The 17325-nt window shown below is 46.4% G+C and overlaps 1 protein-coding gene and 2 long non-coding RNA genes across 6 annotated transcripts; 1 reads left to right on the top strand and 2 right to left on the bottom strand.

Moving 5' to 3' along the window:
• Positions 1-508: 508 nt before the first annotated feature.
• On the bottom strand, positions 509-2540 carry LOC116797408. 2 transcript variants are annotated; one of them, XR_004360649.1, is made up of 3 exons: positions 2035-2540; positions 1768-1909; positions 509-1480 (listed from the first exon to the last, which is right to left on the bottom strand). It is a non-coding gene; the product is annotated as an uncharacterized LOC116797408 (long non-coding RNA). The 2 variants fall into 2 exon arrangements; XR_004360650.1 differs by lacking the exon at positions 509-1480 and having other exon boundaries at positions 1698-1909.
• Positions 2541-3556: 1016 nt separating this feature from the next.
• On the bottom strand, positions 3557-10403 carry LOC116797407. Of its 2 annotated transcripts, XR_004360647.1 has the most exons (6): positions 10367-10403; positions 9842-9964; positions 6307-6400; positions 6134-6200; positions 3772-3917; positions 3557-3667 (listed from the first exon to the last, which is right to left on the bottom strand). It is a non-coding gene; the product is annotated as an uncharacterized LOC116797407 (long non-coding RNA). The 2 variants fall into 2 exon arrangements; XR_004360646.1 differs by lacking the exon at positions 10367-10403 and having other exon boundaries at positions 9842-10180.
• A 501-nt stretch (positions 10404-10904) lies between these two features.
• Positions 10905-15965, top strand: TARDBP (TAR DNA binding protein). Of its 2 annotated transcripts, none has more exons than XM_032709062.1 (6): positions 10905-11041; positions 11433-11690; positions 12401-12564; positions 12871-13011; positions 13523-13693; positions 14050-15965. In XM_032709062.1, exons 2-6 carry the CDS (start codon positions 11453-11455, stop codon positions 14578-14580), a joined length of 1245 nt encoding a protein of 414 aa, XP_032564953.1. In that variant the 5' UTR covers positions 10905-11041; positions 11433-11452; the 3' UTR covers positions 14581-15965. The 2 variants fall into 2 exon arrangements, with proteins under 2 accessions (XP_032564953.1, XP_032564954.1); XM_032709063.1 differs by having other exon boundaries at positions 10927-11041; positions 13526-13693.
• Positions 15966-17325: the final 1360 nt, after the last annotated feature.

Raw genomic sequence — 17325 nt, 5'->3', positions numbered from 1 at the left:
CTAAAGACAGACTTCCAATAGAAAACATTGGACTCTGCACATGGAACGTCGTGGGGCACCTTCCTGCACCACTGGGTTGTAACTGCTGGGACAGCTCACCCTGTGGATGCACACACAGGATCCTGGTTGGATCTGAGCTGGAAATATTCTGCAGTTCTGGGTGCTTGAAACTGGAGCTTGTCAGTTCAGCCCCACTATTGTCTGATTTCTTTGGTGGTTTATTTTATTTGTTTGGGGTTTTTTAACTTTAGAGTGATTGAGTCTGTACTGGTGTTCTTGGATAATACTCTGTCCCGAGTGAGACACAGATACTCCATAACCCCACACCAAAGTACATTTTCTCCCAAATATTCTCTCATCTTAAATGGGTTTGATCTTTAAGATGGAAAGTTCACCTATTCTACTTGCAGCCTTGGTTTTCTAATTCCATTGAAGCCTTTCACATCATCTGCTACTGTATAGAGCTGGTAAAACAATCTGCCTTCTTTCTGCCTAACCCTGACCCAATTTAAAAAAAAAAAACAACAAAAAGCAAAAAAAACCACCAACAACTTTTATAGTTTCAAGCCAGAACCAAGCAAAACAAAAGTGTGTCTCAAAGTCATTGTTCAATGGAGAAAAACCAGTTCCCAAGTCCTTTCCAAATCCAAAGTGGACAGTTCCTCAGTCACTTCCAAGCCGGAAAGAGGCCATTTTATGAGCCAGAAAGCATCCATTTTCTGCGTCAGTCCTGAGCCAGAGAGGCTACTGCCTGAGTCAGTTCCAGGGGGGGAATGCCTGGCACTTTTCCAAGCTTGGGAGTGTTGCTATCACAGCAATTGTTTGGTGATGCCATCCCAATAAAGCTTCATTATGGTGTTCCTCTTTCTATAAACTTCAGTGCCCTCCAGTGTCCCCAGCAATCACTTATCTAATATTAGGATATTAAAAAATATGGAAAGATTTTAAAGAGACTTATTAAAATGCAATTAGCAGCGTGTACGACTTAAGCAGTGAGATTATTTAAAAAAACGACTTGATTGTGTGGAATGCCACGCACCTTACAGAGATAATAAAGCTGCCAATCAAGTCCATTTTCAAATTAGGAAATTTTCATTCTTTTTTTACAGCCCCCTAAGTGAATATTAAAACTGATTATTAACCTCGGAGTGCAGCAGCAGCCCCCGAGCTCTGAATGGGAGGTTTCATAACCGTGGGTAGCCTGGGCTCCAGTCCCCGCTTGGGCTGAGATCTCGGCGCTTATTTAAAGGGACAGCGCTCGCCCTTTGAATGAGGAAACCTGGGAAGCCTGGATGGGTCCCTTGTTTGGAAAGGGGCAAAGCTCCAGAGCTTGGCATGGGAAGTTGGGAGGCCAAAGCGAGCTGCCTGCAGTGCCCCTGCCGCGGTGTTCTAGAGCCGCGATAATCCGCAGGTAAGGCTGCCCCCGCATGTCCGATCCCAGCATCTCCACCAACCCTCAGCTCCCGGCGCTCAAACCTGCCTTTTGTCCAAGGGAAAATGTGCACATTAAATAAATGTTCCTGTGGGAATACACACCTCTGTCATACCCGGGTTGCTGTGCATAGATTCTCAGTGGATGTTATTATTCTATGTTATTACTTCCCTTGCTAAATGTAAAAACCCTGTCATTTACCTTGCCTTCTTTTTATTTAATTTCTGTCCTACTGAGAGACAATCAAGTGTGACACTTCCTGCTATTTGACTTTGCTGGCATTTTTATTTCATTTATAAAAATGGATCTTTCTCTGAGAAATTAAGTCACATTACCTTGACAGGTTACTCCTTTTGCAGCTCTTTACTCCACTGCCAAAGTAGATTTATTGATGCTTCCTGGATTTCTCTCTTCAAGCTTGCAAACTGGAAATGATGAATTCTCTGGAAGGCAGCAAGCTAATTCTTGACTTGAATGCTTTATTTTGGGATAAATGCAAAGATTCAAAGGGACTTGCTTAGGAGGGGGTAGCCAGAGATTCCAACTCCAAAGCAGGAGTATATTTTAGTATGTGCTTAACCTTAGTATATATCTAATTTTACCTTTGCTGATCTCTTTGGGAACACACACAGCCCTGAAGGTATGGACTTGGGCACTTCACCATGCTGGTGCCAGGCTGCTTTGCAGGAAGGAGAGTCCAGACAAAATCTAAAGAGGGAGAATGTCATTGAGTTTGGAAGCATCTAGAAGTTATTTTACCAGCACATGTCTCTCATGACTGTAACCCCCTCTGGAATCTAGCTGTGGCACCTGGATCTACTTAGGATTCGTATGGAAGCTATCTGCACATCTTTTCAAAGTAAATAATCTGCCTGGGTTGGATAATGGGGGTTAGGAGGATGACAAATTGGGTTAATAAAATGTCAGCAAGAGCCAGGTTTTTAAGTCTGGAATGAGTCACAAGTGAAACAAGTTTAGTGGCCAGGGTTCACCCTTGATCTTGAATTGTTATTTGCCTACATCACTGAGTAAGCAGGGATCCAGTGTAATTCAGCATAACTGACAACCCAGCATGGGCAATATTCTTGGGGGGTGGGGGGAGAAAGGTGTTACTGCCTCGTTAGTCATGGCAGTTAATGAGAAGCACTGAAGAAACAGTAACCACAGAGGTGGAATTAGACTTCCAGGTGTCTGGGCTGAAAAGCAGCACCCCCAGCACACCCCAAATCTTGTGCTGCTCCTGAAGCTCTCAAAGTGCCTCTTTTCCACTCCCCAGTGTTTTCATGGCTCATCTTTTAACTGGTGTGGGTGGGGAATGTATGGAGTGGTTTATATACTCATCAGGATGAACTGAATGTCCACGATCCTTTGGGAGTCTGAAGGTTAGAGGGGAAAGCAGTGCAGTCAGTACTGAGGTACATCAGTGAGGGCACGTGGGGGCTCAGGGAGCTGCACTGCAGCTGGGTTAGTAAAACTGCAGAAAACAGTTCCGAAAGAACTGTTGGTTGTGGGGTTTTTTGGTTTATTTTCCCCATTTCCATAAACAACTACTCACTGCTAAGCAAATTTTATGATGATTGGAACCACACTGGCAATGACAAAGAGAATTAAAGAGATGTAATGGACATATAATCTTTGGGTCCGTGAGACACTAAATGTATGGTAATGTCAGCACAGTAAATAACTCAGTTATTAACATATGCTAAAATTAGATGAAGCAAAACAAGCATTCACTAATACTGAGACAATTCCTGGCAGAGAAGAGAGATTACTGAAAAGGTTTGAGTAAGTGCTGTGAATGGGTGATTGCCAGGCTGGAAAGCAAACTTCCAAAAGCATGAAGACTTTGTCCCAGAAGCTGCCTTGCATTCCTTGATTAGGATCAGCTTCAAGAAAAGCCTCACCGTGGGTGCTGGCAGAACCAGACATGAAAAGAACAAGCTCTACCTAATGCCAAATCTTCCAGCTGCAGCTTTGACAGCAGGAATTGCCCTGCAAGTCTGTGCTCCAGAAACTCAACACAGAGTTACACAAATGGTAAAGCAGCAGGAAGTCTGATACCCAGCAATTCAAATAAATTAGAGCAACCAGTTGAAAATATAACTGTGTGTTATTTGTAGCAGCTTATTGAGCAAGGTAAGTTTTGATCCAGACATTCCTGAGCATGGAAGTGAATAATTAGGTGACACAGTCAGAGCTTCTATGTTTCTTCTCCTAAAAATAGACATGGAAGATCTGAAATAGCAAAAGGGGAGAGGGAGAATATTGAAAGCACCCCTTCAGTAGAAAAGAGAAGTTCCAAATCCTGGGATCTTGCCACCCCTCTGAGCTTTCCTCACCCAGCCACGTGTGTTGCAGGATGTCTGGCTGCTCCAGGCTCCCCGGCTGCCTCTCACAGTCCCTCCAGGTGTCAGCCTTGCACTTTGCATGAGGTTTTCTTCCCTCAGCCACATCTGGAATGAAGTGCTGGGTTCACTGGAGATTCCTGACAAGAAAGCATCAGAGATCTTAAAATATTAAAATGCATTCCCTAATTTCATTTCAGGAAAAAATGCTGAATTATCACAGCCAGGCCTCCCTCAAAACGGTCAAGCTGACGCCGTGGTGTGCGGGAGGGGATCCGAGTGGGCCCATTAACTCCCTGCAGGACCTGCCAAGGGGACTGTGAACATTTGCCAGCCCAGAAACAGTTCAGGAGCCAGGACTTGCACTTGAGTCTTCTTTTTTTAGGACATAATTGACATGAGTGTCCTTTCCTTGGCCTTAATCCCTAACTACTTCCCAAGATACTAAAAGCTTTTGCTCTCCTCTGCACTCTTGCACATAAATCAGAACCACACTGAGATTTTCTCACTGGATCTCATCGTGGCAGAGCCCCTGGAAGCTTGAATGAAGGCAAGGACATGCAGGCCCACCACATCATCTGCCCCTGCTCTGACTCCAGGGTTAAATTGCTGGCAGTGTTGGTGTTTGGTTTAGCACGAGCACTGTGGGAAAGGCAGCAGAGAGAGAGAAATGGGCCTTGTCAGACACACTTGCAGCTATAGGATTGCAGAGATAGCCCAGATGTCAGCAGGAAGATTCCCCTTAGGATGTTGCTGTAATTTATGATATTGCTCAGAATTGCTGCAATTCTTCAGGCAGGTCAGATTTGGGATGTATTCTTAAAACCACACGCATGAGCAATAATGCATGAAACTGTGAAAACAGAGCAGGAAGGGGGTTGTGTCAAGGCTGAGATATGTGGTGTGGTGGGTTTGCAAAAATGTGATGTTTGGTTCAGGCTGAACTGTGTCATGGGTAGAAATCAGAGGCTTGGCAGAGTCTCAGTCTTGCAGGTTTTGAGATGACATCAGTGAATGAGAAACTGCACTGAGGTCAGGGGTTTAATTCTTGTAGTGTAGCCTCAGAAGAGCTGTTCAGTGGCAACAATTTTCACTAACTACAGGGCTGGGAAGGCTTCAAATATAGGCTGTGATGGGTCCAAAGGTCTGTATCCATTAACTGTCACAGGACAACTGGCAAACACAATAATGAAGGCAGTTTCCACAAGGTCTTCCAAAAAGTCCTGGTGTTTCAAGATTTTTATGGCTGTTAGGAGCAAGTCTGTCATGAAAACACAGTTCTGGGTGTCAGGTGCCACCAGTTCTTCACTGTGGACTTTCAGAATGACCTTGGGGAGCCTGGCTTACCCCAATACCTCAGTTTTCCAAGTGGTTGCCTGCAACATTAACTGGCCAGAGTTTGATTAATTAATTGCATTATAAATGTAAGGGCACTAAAAAGACATGAAAAAATTCAGAAAGAGAAAGATAGAAGTCGATCACCTCTGGCAGTTTCAAGTGCACAAAAAGTCCATTTGGTCACATTTGGGTGATCAGTAGCTCTCACCACTCTCATCAAGGATGACTTTCAGTTCTACGAGCATTAGTTCTCCCCTTTCCACAGCTGTCAACTATTCCTCATGTAAAGGTCTTGCTCCTCTTTCAAAATTACCTGTATTAAGGCAAATTATGTGTTCCCTTCCTTTCCCTGTTGAAAGTCATTTACATGAAGAATCACAGAACCGAGATTATAGATACTGGGGGAGGGAATGCAGAAATATAGCTAAGACTGGAAATTTGGGTGGGCCTCAATTTATGGTGGACAGCCAAAGAACAAAGGTCTGATGTCATAGTAAATCATTTATATTGCAAATGATTTAAAATAATGAAAACCCATATGCATTAAATTTTGCCCTGTACATCCATTTGACATATTTTAAGTAGACAAAAGATAGATTTTACATAAATCTTCAGTAAATGTACTTCGAAAAAATATCACCAGGCAGTAAAGCCTAACTGTTTTAAAAACAGTCTTTGTCCTATACTTGAGCTCCTGCTTCAGTGGGCATCATTCAAAACCAGCAAAACACTACTCAGACTGGCTCCCCTGTCCTTGAGAGAAAACAAAAAAAAACCAGAGAAGGAAAACTAGACTAAACAGCTTTTGAACAGATCCTGCCAAAGTTGTCCTTCACACTCTTCCAGGTGTTACAGGAATAGTTGCTACACCTTACCCAAGCCACCTGTGGCTTTGCCTCTGAAGGAGCCTATTTCCATCCCCTCATATAAATTCCAAAGTTTGTATTCAATATTTAGGGTCTGTCACACACCAACAGGTGCAATTTTACAGACCAGTTCCCAGTCTGTGGATTTTAACCTTTGGCTTATGCCAGTCTGTGCTGATGGAAGCTCATGCTCTTCCACACTGGGAGTTACTACCCCATCTAGAAAAAGAAAATCTCTGAATCCCAATGCACTGGCATCAAGTTCCTTGGGAAGATGCCTGGCACATCTTCACCAGGAACTGAGCTCTGGGAATGGACTAGATACCTCTGAGAATCACAGGCAGAAACCCTTCCCAGGCTCTGCTGCTGGATGCTCCAGAAAGGCAAGGGAGCCGACTTGCAGATGGGTTGATCTGACTCTGCCAAACAAAACAGAGCAAAGGGAATTTTGCATTCCCTGCGTACAAGATGCAAACGTTTGACAGTTCCCACAGGTACCACTCAAAGCGGAGGGTGGAGCCGGCAGATAATCCCCACTGCTGTGCTTTGAACCCTCTCACAGCTCCCAAACAAAGGGAGGAACGAGCACCTCAGCGCCAGCAGGGGCTTCGGAGCTCAGAGAGACCGACTGGCACCGTTTGGGTCTCCAGTCACTACCGAACATTTTTAGTTCCTCCCAGGGCTCTCTCGCAGGCTGATCCTTTGTGTGCCGGAGCTGGGTTTAGTAAGAAGCAGCCAGGGCACCTCCACCCCTGGAGGGGGGTGTTTCACTTTAATCAGCCTCACCTAACACTATGAGGGCTGGCAGGACCCAGACTGGTGGCCACTGGGTCCTTTCAGGTCTTTACAAGAGCCAAACTTGTAAAAATCTGATTTGCATCGTGTCTGCTGAGAGATTAAAAACCACATCATCTGTTCTAATCAGTTTTAGAAGAGTCGAGTAAATAAGGATACGAAGCAGAGGGAATGTGGAAACCCTGCTCCTTTAACAAACAGGGTTGAAAATGAGATAATTGGAATCATGGCTTTATAGGATCATGGGAAAATTGCCTAAAATATTTTAGGTGCTATAATGAAGTCTTAGGTGCTGTTTTAACTAAGGAGATTAGGAGGAGTGTGAGAACTGAATGATCTTTCCAGGTACTTTTGTGTGGGTAGAAGCTTCTTATTTTGTTTAAGTGAAGCTTTTCTCTGGTGGTTGTTTACAGACTGCTTGGTATTGGTAAATTTTTATGTTGATAACTTGCTAGTGAATGGAAAGCTCTATTTATGGTAGGTATTTCTGGAGAAATTGTTCTTCCTCCTTATATTCCTGCTTTATTCTGAGAAACTTGATGTTGGGGGGGGGGGAATACTTCCACTGAGTAAGGGAGAAAGGTTGGAATTATTAACTATTGACAAAATCAGAAAATCAGGCTGGATTCTGACTACACTGACAGGCCATTATTCATCAAATTCTCCTGCTTTCTACATGGTTAGGAATAGGCTCAGGCACTTCGTGTTTTTCAGTACCCAGGGTTGTGTGATGCTTTTTTTATCAGGAGCTTATATTTAGTTGCCCACTGCTGCTGTTTTTCATCCCAAGTGCTTTTGGGAGGGTGAACAGCTGATCATTACACCGAGTTTGCTTGCACCCCTGAGCACAGTTAACCCAGAGCAGCAAATAGTTATTGTATTGCACTTTGGTTTGTGCCTGTGGGCACACTTAAGTCAATATACATGATGGCTAGTACCACGTACTGCATCTGTCTGCACCCATGGGCCCTGGAATTGCCAGGGAGAGGGAGCTGGTGAATTAACCAGCACTGTGCCCGCTGGTGTAGTTACTTCAAGAGCAATACCACTGCTAATTGCTTAACTTCAACCTAATCATAATGCAAAATAACAGAATGAAAGTGCTACGAGAATCCCAGTTCTTGCAGAAAATGGAGAGTAACATTTGTTTAATTCTAAGCTTGTTTGTTGCCAAAAGTGAGGAAGAAGCTCTCGGGGCAGGAGTCTCTGTTGTGGATAATTGCCCTTCTCCCCCTGCCTGTTTCACAGCCAGCACAGAGCTCCCTGCTCTCACCAAGCTCTTACCTGCATGAAATCTAGTTCAGGGCTGGTGCTTACTCTGCTCATTAGTGCAATTACCACCAGATGCCGTGTGAGATGAAGGTCACTCTGGCTCAGTGCCACGACTGCCTCTTCAATAGGGTGATTGCTAAACTAACTCTGAGTGGAAACGGTGCAGCAGGTAATGTTGACACGCTGCAATTACCGCTCCGTCCTCACAGCGTGTTCAAACAGCACTCGCTGCCTCCGTGCTGACTTGGCAACACCGGGACTGGCTTTGGGATGTGTATTGTGGGTCACTAGAAAATGTAGGAATTTCAGGAGAACGCCTCCCTGGAGCATTAGCTTATCTCCTTAGCCTGTGTCTAGTCAGGTCGTCTCAGACTGTTGAAAAATGGTAATTAAATGATAAGGCTGAGTGTAAATTCACACAGGGATAGATGGGCCGGGGTTCAGTGGTGCTGGGAGCCAGATTTCACACCTGAAGAAATCTGAAGTGGGAGTCTTGAATACTCAGCAGAAGACATTAATGCAAGGGACTGGATTAGCCTTCCCTAGCAGTAGGGTCCCCTTTCCTTACTAATAAGGCTTATTTTTACTTCTTTTTAGGAGACCAGTGCAAAGAAAGTCAAGCTAGATGGGCACTGGGAACACAGACTGGATGAGTGCCACAGAGGGGCAGATGAGGAGGGGAAAAAGGTGGTAGAATTATTTTCCTCATAATAGTGTGGTACAGACCACAGATTAAGTTGCTGAGCTGGTTAAAGCTCTGCAGTGCACTTTTTGTCTATGATGATGATGGCAGGGCTTCACAGCTCTGCTAATGCCAACCCTGTGTGGCTTCCTGTTCATATGGATCTTGTAATAAACACTGATTGTGTTACAGATGTCTCTGGTGTGACTGGAGACTAATGTGACTGTGACTGATGGACCAGATAAGCTCATTAGTAAAGTATCAGAATAAAATAACTTGGAGATGTGGAATGGCAATTATCCAGATGGAAAATGTCAGATTAAAACTGTAGAACAGTTAATAATGTATCGGTTTATGGTATTATCACTGCAAAGTAAAAAAAAAAAAAAAGTGGGGTGTTTATATAGAGGGTGATGCTGCTGAAAGCTGATGATTAACCTTGTAAAAGGGACTAAACCAGGTGGAAAATACCATGTTCCTGTGACCGATGTTACTCTCCTCCACGTGGTTTTCTTTCACACAGGCTTGTCCTTCTTGTGACTGCAGCTCAGGAAAACCTGTGTAGATGGGCTCTTCTGCACTTCTTCTTTTTAAGTGTCAGTAGGAACAGGACTCCCTAAGCCATAATGCCTCTGGAGTTCAGAAGTTTATAATAGTGTACAGTGAGCTATGACCATTAAGTCTTCCACTCAAGTAAGTGGAGATTGGGTTTAGAGAGGATTAAGCTGTGTAATAGCAAACATTTACTGGGTATTAAAGGACAGGGCTAGAATTACTAGCTTTTTTTAACTTCTAGCAATCCTACAAAGTTGCTTTATGCAACCTCAGTGAGCAGGGCAGTAAGAGGGGGAAAGGCACATAAAAACTCCCAAATATCTGGTGGAATTAATGAAGACATTGGTTCTGAGCGATGAACCAGTTGCTGGGGATGGCATCAGACAGCAAATGAGACACAGACCTGAGCTACCATGAAACTCTGCATTAGTCAGCCTGGTTAATCGAGTTCTTCCCCAAATCCTCAGGGAATGTCTGCAGATGTGCAGATGGAGGTAGGTTGGATGAGAATGGTTCTGTTTAAGTGCCAACATCCCTCAGCCAGGATCTCTCACACGTGTCTGTCAGTGGGAGGGTCTGAGTCCTGATCCAATTTACGGGTTTAAACACAGGCATCACCAGGGCGAGGCTGATCCCAAACGATTGCTGTGCTCAGCATCTCCAACACTCCTGTCCTGTTCTGTGAAAAAGGGATCTTGAAGTGCACGTGGAGTCTCCTCCTGCCCGACTGGAAGAACCCTGGGTACACCTCAGATGAACTCTCCCTAGGGATGGAGGCCCCTCATCTTCCCTGGAAGCACTGCTTAGGCCTTAGAAGAGTCTGGGGGGGTTGTTTTTACTCTCATGGTGTTTGGTTTTTTTGCTGCAAATCACAGAATATCCCGAGTTGCAAGGGACCCACCAGGATCATCCCGTCCTAATCCTGGCCCTGCACAGACACCTCAACAATCCCCCCTGTCCTGAGAGCATTGTCCAAACACTCCTTGAGCTCTGGCAGCCCTGGGGCCGTGTCCACGGCCCTGGGGAGCCTGTTCAGTGCCCGACCACTCTCTGGGGGAAGAACCTTCTCCTGAGATCCAACCTGACCCTGCCGTGACACAGCTCCAGCCGTTCCCTGGGTCCTGTCACTGCTCACACAGAGCAGAGATGGTGCGGCACCGCACGAGGATGTTGAAGACCCCAACGAGGTCTCCCCTCAGTCTCCACTTCTCCAGGCTGAACAGACCAAGTGACCGAGCTGGGGTTGGGTTTTTTTTCAGTCAGAAGCTCTCGTTCTCTCTGGCAGCGCGGCTGGAGCGAGGCACGGCCGCTCCGTACCGAGGCGCTCCCCGCCCGGTGCCGCTCCCGCCCCGTCCCTCCCTCACGGCCCGCGCGCCGCCGGCTCCCGGCAGCTCCCGCGCTCGCGCAGACGCGGGCAGGGCCGCACCACCGGCCCCGCGCCGGGGGGAGCGGGGCTCGGGGAGCTTCCTCGGCCACCGCCTCTGGTGCCGGGAGGCACCGGCCGAGCTCCGACTGGAAGCGAGCGGGACGTGCTGGGGCACAGCCGGAGCTCCGTGCGCCCCGCGGCCGCAGCGACCCGCCGCAACCTCCCCCTCCGGCCGCCGGGAATGGTTCGGCCCGGGCCCGGCCCGGCCGCTGAGGGGCCGCGGCCGCCATTTTGTGCGGCGCCGGCGGAGCGCGGCGGGCGGAGCGGGCACTGAGCGGGCACTGAGGGGGCACCGAGCGGCTCCGGGGACGCCGTTCCCTTCCCTGGCCGGTAAGCGGAGCGCGGGGCCGGCGGGACCGGCCTGCCCGCGGGGCTGGGGCGGGCGGAGCCGCGCACAGAGGGGGCAGGCTTGGGCGGGCCTGGCAGGCGGTGGGGCCCAGAGCGGCTGTGCCGAGCGGGCCCCGCGGCGGGAGCCGGTGGCACCCTCTCGCCGTGCTCGGGGACCCGTGGCTTCGGTCTCTCCGTAGCTCCGGGACGGGCCGAGGTGTCGGTCCGTGTGTCGGTACGGCAGGGCCGGAGGCTTCGGTGTCAGTGTGTCAGTGAACGGCGCGTTTTGATGTCCCCCGCTGTGTCATAAACACAGCGGTGCCTCGGGGCGAGGGAGATGAAAGCCGAGCCGGGGGCACAGCGCGGTCGCTCACGCTGCTTTCCCGTTGTGCAGTTCAGTAGCGTCCAGCGAAGATGTCGGAGTATATCCGGGTGACGGAGGACGAGAACGATGAACCCATCGAGATCCCGTCGGAGGACGACGGCACGGTGCTGCTGTCCACGGTGACGGCGCAGTTCCCCGGAGCGTGCGGGCTCCGCTACAGGAACCCGGTGTCGCAGTGCATGAGGGGGGTCCGGCTGGTCGAGGGCATCCTGCACGCCCCCGAGGCCGGCTGGGGGAACCTCGTCTACGTCGTCAACTATCCCAAAGGTCTGTGCTCCTTCCGTCGGTTCTTTGTACGAGGGGTTGCGTTTTCTGCGTGAGTCACTGCTGAGCTAACGTGGCAACACTGTTCCTGTTGAACTCTCTGATTCACGGGGATCAGCGGTTTACGTACATGTCTGTCCCGCCGAGTAGATTTGACCCCAGTAAGTTTTTAAGACTTTACCCAAACAAACACTTTAATGACAAAGTCTTGTGTTATCTTTGAAGTGTCCACAACCTCATCTAGACCTTCAGAGGTCGTGGTCTAATGGGACCTCTGTACTCACAGGCACTTCTCAAGCCTGGTTTGGTCAGAGGTACCATTTAAAAGTTATCAGGAAAAGAGAAGTCAGACCACCCTGCCCCACCCCCTTGGAAAAAAGGGGAAGCAAATAAATCACTAATGAAATATTCTTGTTAAAACTTCCTGTCTTCTCCACCTTGTTATAGGCCTGTGAATGTTGCTGGATGATACTTAAGTAAACTAATGCAGAGCTAACTGGGTAAAATTGCATTTCGGAGGGGGACTTCAGTGTGGACTGGCTTTGCTCCAGGGCATTCAGATATTTTACAATAGGCTCCTAACAGCTGGCATGTGTCTCTTGTAGTCTGTACTCTTTCTCATCGGAGTTTATGATTTTATACCGTGCAGTTCATAATCAATGGATCAGTTTCCAGATTTGAGGATGATGTCTAATGTACTTTTTTATATTCAGATAATAAGAGAAAAATGGATGAAACTGATGCATCATCAGCTGTGAAAGTGAAACGAGCAGTACAGAAAACTTCAGATTTAATAGTCTTGGGTCTTCCCTGGAAAACCACTGAACAAGACTTAAAGGAATATTTCAGTACCTTTGGAGAAGTTCTGATGGTGCAGGTAAAATCCTTTTGCAGCTCAAGCAAAGAGGGACATTGGGTAGAAGTCAGGCTCCTGAGAAAGCAAGTAGAAACAATAGAGCCATGTAAACTTGGGGAAGATCAGAAGCTATGTCTCTTCCTAAGGGTGTATTTTGTCCCATGAGCCTGTTATTAATTTTTGGGGGAGATGTTAAGGAATTAGATATTGCTGTGATAACAGTATTTATAAGACTGATAAACTCCCAAAAGAGATCCCCACTAAATTCCTTCAGTAACAATGCACTTCATCCTCGTGGTGACTTGTGGTTTTGTTTTTTGCCCTTAGGTTAAGAAGGACATTAAAACAGGCCACTCCAAAGGGTTTGGGTTTGTTCGGTTCACGGATTACGAAACCCAGGTGAAGGTGATGTCACAGCGGCACATGATCGATGGAAGGTGGTGTGACTGTAAACTCCCCAACTCTAAGGTACTTTGGGTTTTACTGCTGCTTTCATTGGTGCTGAAAGAAAAGAGGGAGGAGGTGGGTGAGTTGGGAAAATAGCTGGTTATGTGAGGCAATGATGAAAACCTGGAAATAGTGTGTTTAATGTCCAGCAGTACCTGCCTAACTTGTCTGCTGCATGAATAAATGCAGAATAAAGCAGCTGGAATAACTAATCTAAGGAAGAGCAGAATGAGTCTTTGAGTGCAGAACTGAACCTGTAGCTTCCAGTGTCTCTATAAGCAGTTATTACCAAAAAAGTGTCCTTCTTCAGCGGCCTTGTCACTGTCCCTGTGTGTTTTCCGACCCTTGTTTTCTTGTGGCTGCAGGCACGTTCTTGGAATAGAATTCCATTTATTTTTTAAACTCCTTTTACAATCTCAAACTTTCTTGATCTTCAGCCCTCAGAACAGGCCAGATTGAGGGGGGCCTTCATCATCCTGTCACTCAGTTCTGCAGGGTGGTTGTGATGTCTTTGTCCTTCCCATCTCTGCAGCAGAGTCCCGACGAGCCTTTGCGCAGCAGGAAGGTGTTTGTGGGGCGCTGCACCGAGGACATGACGGCAGATGAGCTGCGACAGTTCTTTGCCCAGTATGGGGAAGTGGTAGATGTCTTCATTCCTAAGCCCTTCCGGGCTTTTGCTTTTGTTACGTTTGCAGATGACCAGGTAAGTCATATTTTAACTTCATATTTAGCCTGCATTTCAGTAGCTTGACAAAGTATCATTTCTGGAACTACACATGAAACACTTACTTGTCCACTGTCTTGAGGATTCCAGTGGTGTTAGCTTGATCTGACTTATTGAATGGACTGAGGTTACACTTCCAGACAGCTTTTTATACTGCAGCTAGTGTAGTGGTGAATGCAAAGATAAAATACTTCAGATTGGATTAAGTACATGCCTGTGCTTCCTTTGCAGGTTAAATATCTGCTCAGAGTCATGGGGGATGTTTTGTCTTGTACTACTAACATCTAAAAAAAAGACATCTAACATGCATTTAATCAATCCCTTATTTCTTATAGGTTGCCCAGTCTCTTTGTGGAGAGGACTTGATCATTAAAGGAATCAGCGTACATATATCCAATGCTGAACCTAAGCATAATAGCAATAGACAGTTAGAGAGAGGTGGAAGATTTGGTGGTAACCCGGGAGGCTTTGGGAACCAGGGGGGGTTTGGCAACAGCAGAGGAGGCGGGGGAGGACTGGGCAACAACCAGGGCAGCAACATGGGTGGGGGGATGAACTTCGGGGCCTTTAGCATCAACCCTGCCATGATGGCAGCGGCGCAGGCGGCCCTGCAGAGCAGCTGGGGCATGATGGGCATGTTGGCCAGCCAGCAGAACCAGTCGGGGCCCTCGGGGAACAACCAGCCCCAAGGCAACATGCAGCGGGAGCAGAACCAGGGCTTTAGCTCAGGCAACAACTCGTACGGAGGGTCCAACTCGGGGGCAGCCATAGGCTGGGGCTCGGCCTCCAACGCGGGCTCCAGCAGCGGGTTTAACGGAGGCTTTGGCTCCAGCATGGATTCCAAGTCCTCAGGCTGGGGGATGTAGACGCAGTGGGCTCTGATACTGACTCTATGGTGGGAAATCAAATTTTTCTAACTCATGGTAAGTATACTGTAAATTACATATATACTAAAGTTTTCCAAATCAATTTGTTCAGTGTGCAGTATATTCAGCAGTATTTTTGACATTTTTCTTTTTTTAAAAAAAAAAAAGAAAAAAAAAAAAGAAAAGAAAGGTAAAAGGAATTTTCTAAGTTTTGTTACATATCTAGTTGGAATTCTGAATGTTTGGAAGTGGACTGCTGTTTGCCCGACAGGTGAACTAACACTACAGTCGATAGGAAAGGTTTCTCCTGTAATACTTTATCCCTTGTTTCCCGGCTACCTGAATTCTTTGCATGTTCAAAATGGAACCATTGGTCAGAAACAGCATTCTCTCCCTCTTGTTTTTAATTTGATCCCACCATAAGACTCTCCAAGTGCCCCGTTGGACAACACAGTGTCGTTTTTGTTTTGTGTTTTTGTTTAACACTGTCTCCCCTCCATACTAAAGTACGATATGAAGGCTTCATTTAATCTCCGCAGTTCATCTCATTTCAAATGTGTATGGAAGAAGCACTTCATTGAAAGCAGTGCTGTAAATATTCTGCCTTAGGAATACTTCTGTCTACATGCTTTCTCATCCAAGAATACTTCATCACACCGCACATGCTGCGTCTTAGACGGTGGGTGTTCCATTTTTATCCGCTACTCTTTATTTCATGGAGTCGTATCAACGCTGTGAACGCAAGGCTGTGAGATGGAACCAGAAGGCTGTTTGAACTTTTGAAACCTTGTGTGGGATTGGTGGTGGTGCCGAGGCATGAGAGGGCTGGTATGTGCGAGATAAAGGAGCGAGCGCATGCAGAGACCTGGTGGTGCAGTAATGGGATTTTATTTGACTTGGCGAGATGTCTCTCAATCCTGTGGCTTTGGTGAGAGAGTGTGCGGAGAGCAATGATAGCAAATAAAGTACGAGTGTTTATTGCATTCAAAGGACATCCACATGTGGAAGACTTTAAGTGGGTTCTCTACCTAGTTAATCAATTAGTTGAATGTGTTATGTGAAATGGAATATTTGTATTTCTTTTCCCTTATGTCAACTGCTGTGAATGCTGTATGGTGTGTGTTTTTTTTCTGTTAATGATCTGTAAGTGTGGTAATGTGACTTGAAGACGATGGGGTTTGTGATGAGAACATTGAGCTTGTGGTGTGCTTTGCAGTAGCTCTTGTAGCAGAGATCACTAGAGCTCAGTGTGCCTCTCCAGGGTGGAAGTTCCACTGTCTGTAAGATATCCATAAGAATGCTGTTTGCTGCAGTTTCGTGTTTGGATGCTTTTTATAAGATTTGTCACTGTAGGAAATTCTTAAATAAAACTGATTTAAGTAATATGTGTCTTTGTTTTGCAGCCCTGAATGCAAAGAATTCATAGCAGTTATTTAATTTTACCCTTTTGAGATGAACTTCTGTAAAGCTTTTTGCAGTCACTCGGTTTGTTTCAGATAAGCAGGTTCTAAAGGAGCCACCGCCACACCTCTAAGCCACTGTACCCTTGCACTGTGCAGTGCCATAGATCTAAAATCCAGGTCCCACACCTTGGGGAGCCCGCACCTAGACTGGTAAGCAGCTCCCTCCAGATTCCATCTGTGCCAAGGACTCGGAATTGCTCGGTTAGGAGTCGGAGTTCCTCATCAGGAGGGGGGTTGGGGGAGACAGACACTTGCTGTCCACAGCACCTCCTTTGGGGATGGATGTTTTTAACTTGTTTTTAGACCAGCCCACTCATGGGAAACAGGCTCCTGCCACACTTCCAGCCCAGAAGTACACTATTAACTCCTGGTGAAACTAGTCAGGAAAGACCTTCCAACTGAATAAAGCACCAGTTAATATAAATAAGCTGATAGATTCTGAGTCTGAAAAACTTAAGTTTTTGACAGGTGCAGAGGTGTCACATAAGGGGCAGCTTCTTAAGGAAGGGCCAGATGTTTGAGCAGAAACTGGTGGAAGGGAAGTTCCACTGGTGATAGGAGCTTGAGGAATTGTTTCACCTACTTGGGCTTGAAACCCACTGATCCCTATTGTTCTGTGCACCATAATCCTGTGCTGGAGCTGTGAACAGTCTGAATTGGGGTATTTACACAGTTTTTAACCTATGTAACTTTTCAAGTGAGATCTTCATTACTGTGTATCCTACTGAGGCTTGTGAAGGGCAGAGCACCTAAACAGCAGACAGAAGTGCACAGCTGAGTTTTCCACTTGCAGTATGAAAAAATCAGCTGTATCTCGATGTACTTGGTTTAAAGAGGGTTTCTAAACACTCAGGCTGAGAAGTAATCCCACACCTTTGTTCATATTCCACTGCAAAAAGTTGCTTACATTTTTTTTTTCCTGCACCTAAGTCAGAATAATCTCCAAACTCTGTCCCATCTGTGAATTTTGCATTTTAGCACTTGCACTATTACCAGCTACTTCTGCTGAGTAACTCTTAAAAATGGTATTCTTGGACCTCCAAAGACTAACTGTGACCCCCTGCAAGGAACTTCTTGGTAAGTTTTTGTAATTAGCATGGTTTTAATTCTGTTTAAATTGTTCAGGCTTAGGTTTTAAGTGGCTGGTTGGCAGCACTGAGTAGTCTTTGCTAATCATTTTAGCCTTCCTTCACCCTCAAACAAAATACCTGAAAATTTTAAGTAATTTTCAAGTTTCAGTAGCATTTTTTAACTGCTTTGCATACTCTAGTGTTTATAAGTG

This window comes from Chiroxiphia lanceolata, chromosome 22, assembly GCF_009829145.1.
Source record: "Chiroxiphia lanceolata isolate bChiLan1 chromosome 22, bChiLan1.pri, whole genome shotgun sequence".
Lineage (NCBI taxonomy): Eukaryota > Metazoa > Chordata > Aves > Passeriformes > Pipridae > Chiroxiphia > Chiroxiphia lanceolata.
This window is presented reverse-complemented; position numbering and strand designations above follow the sequence as displayed.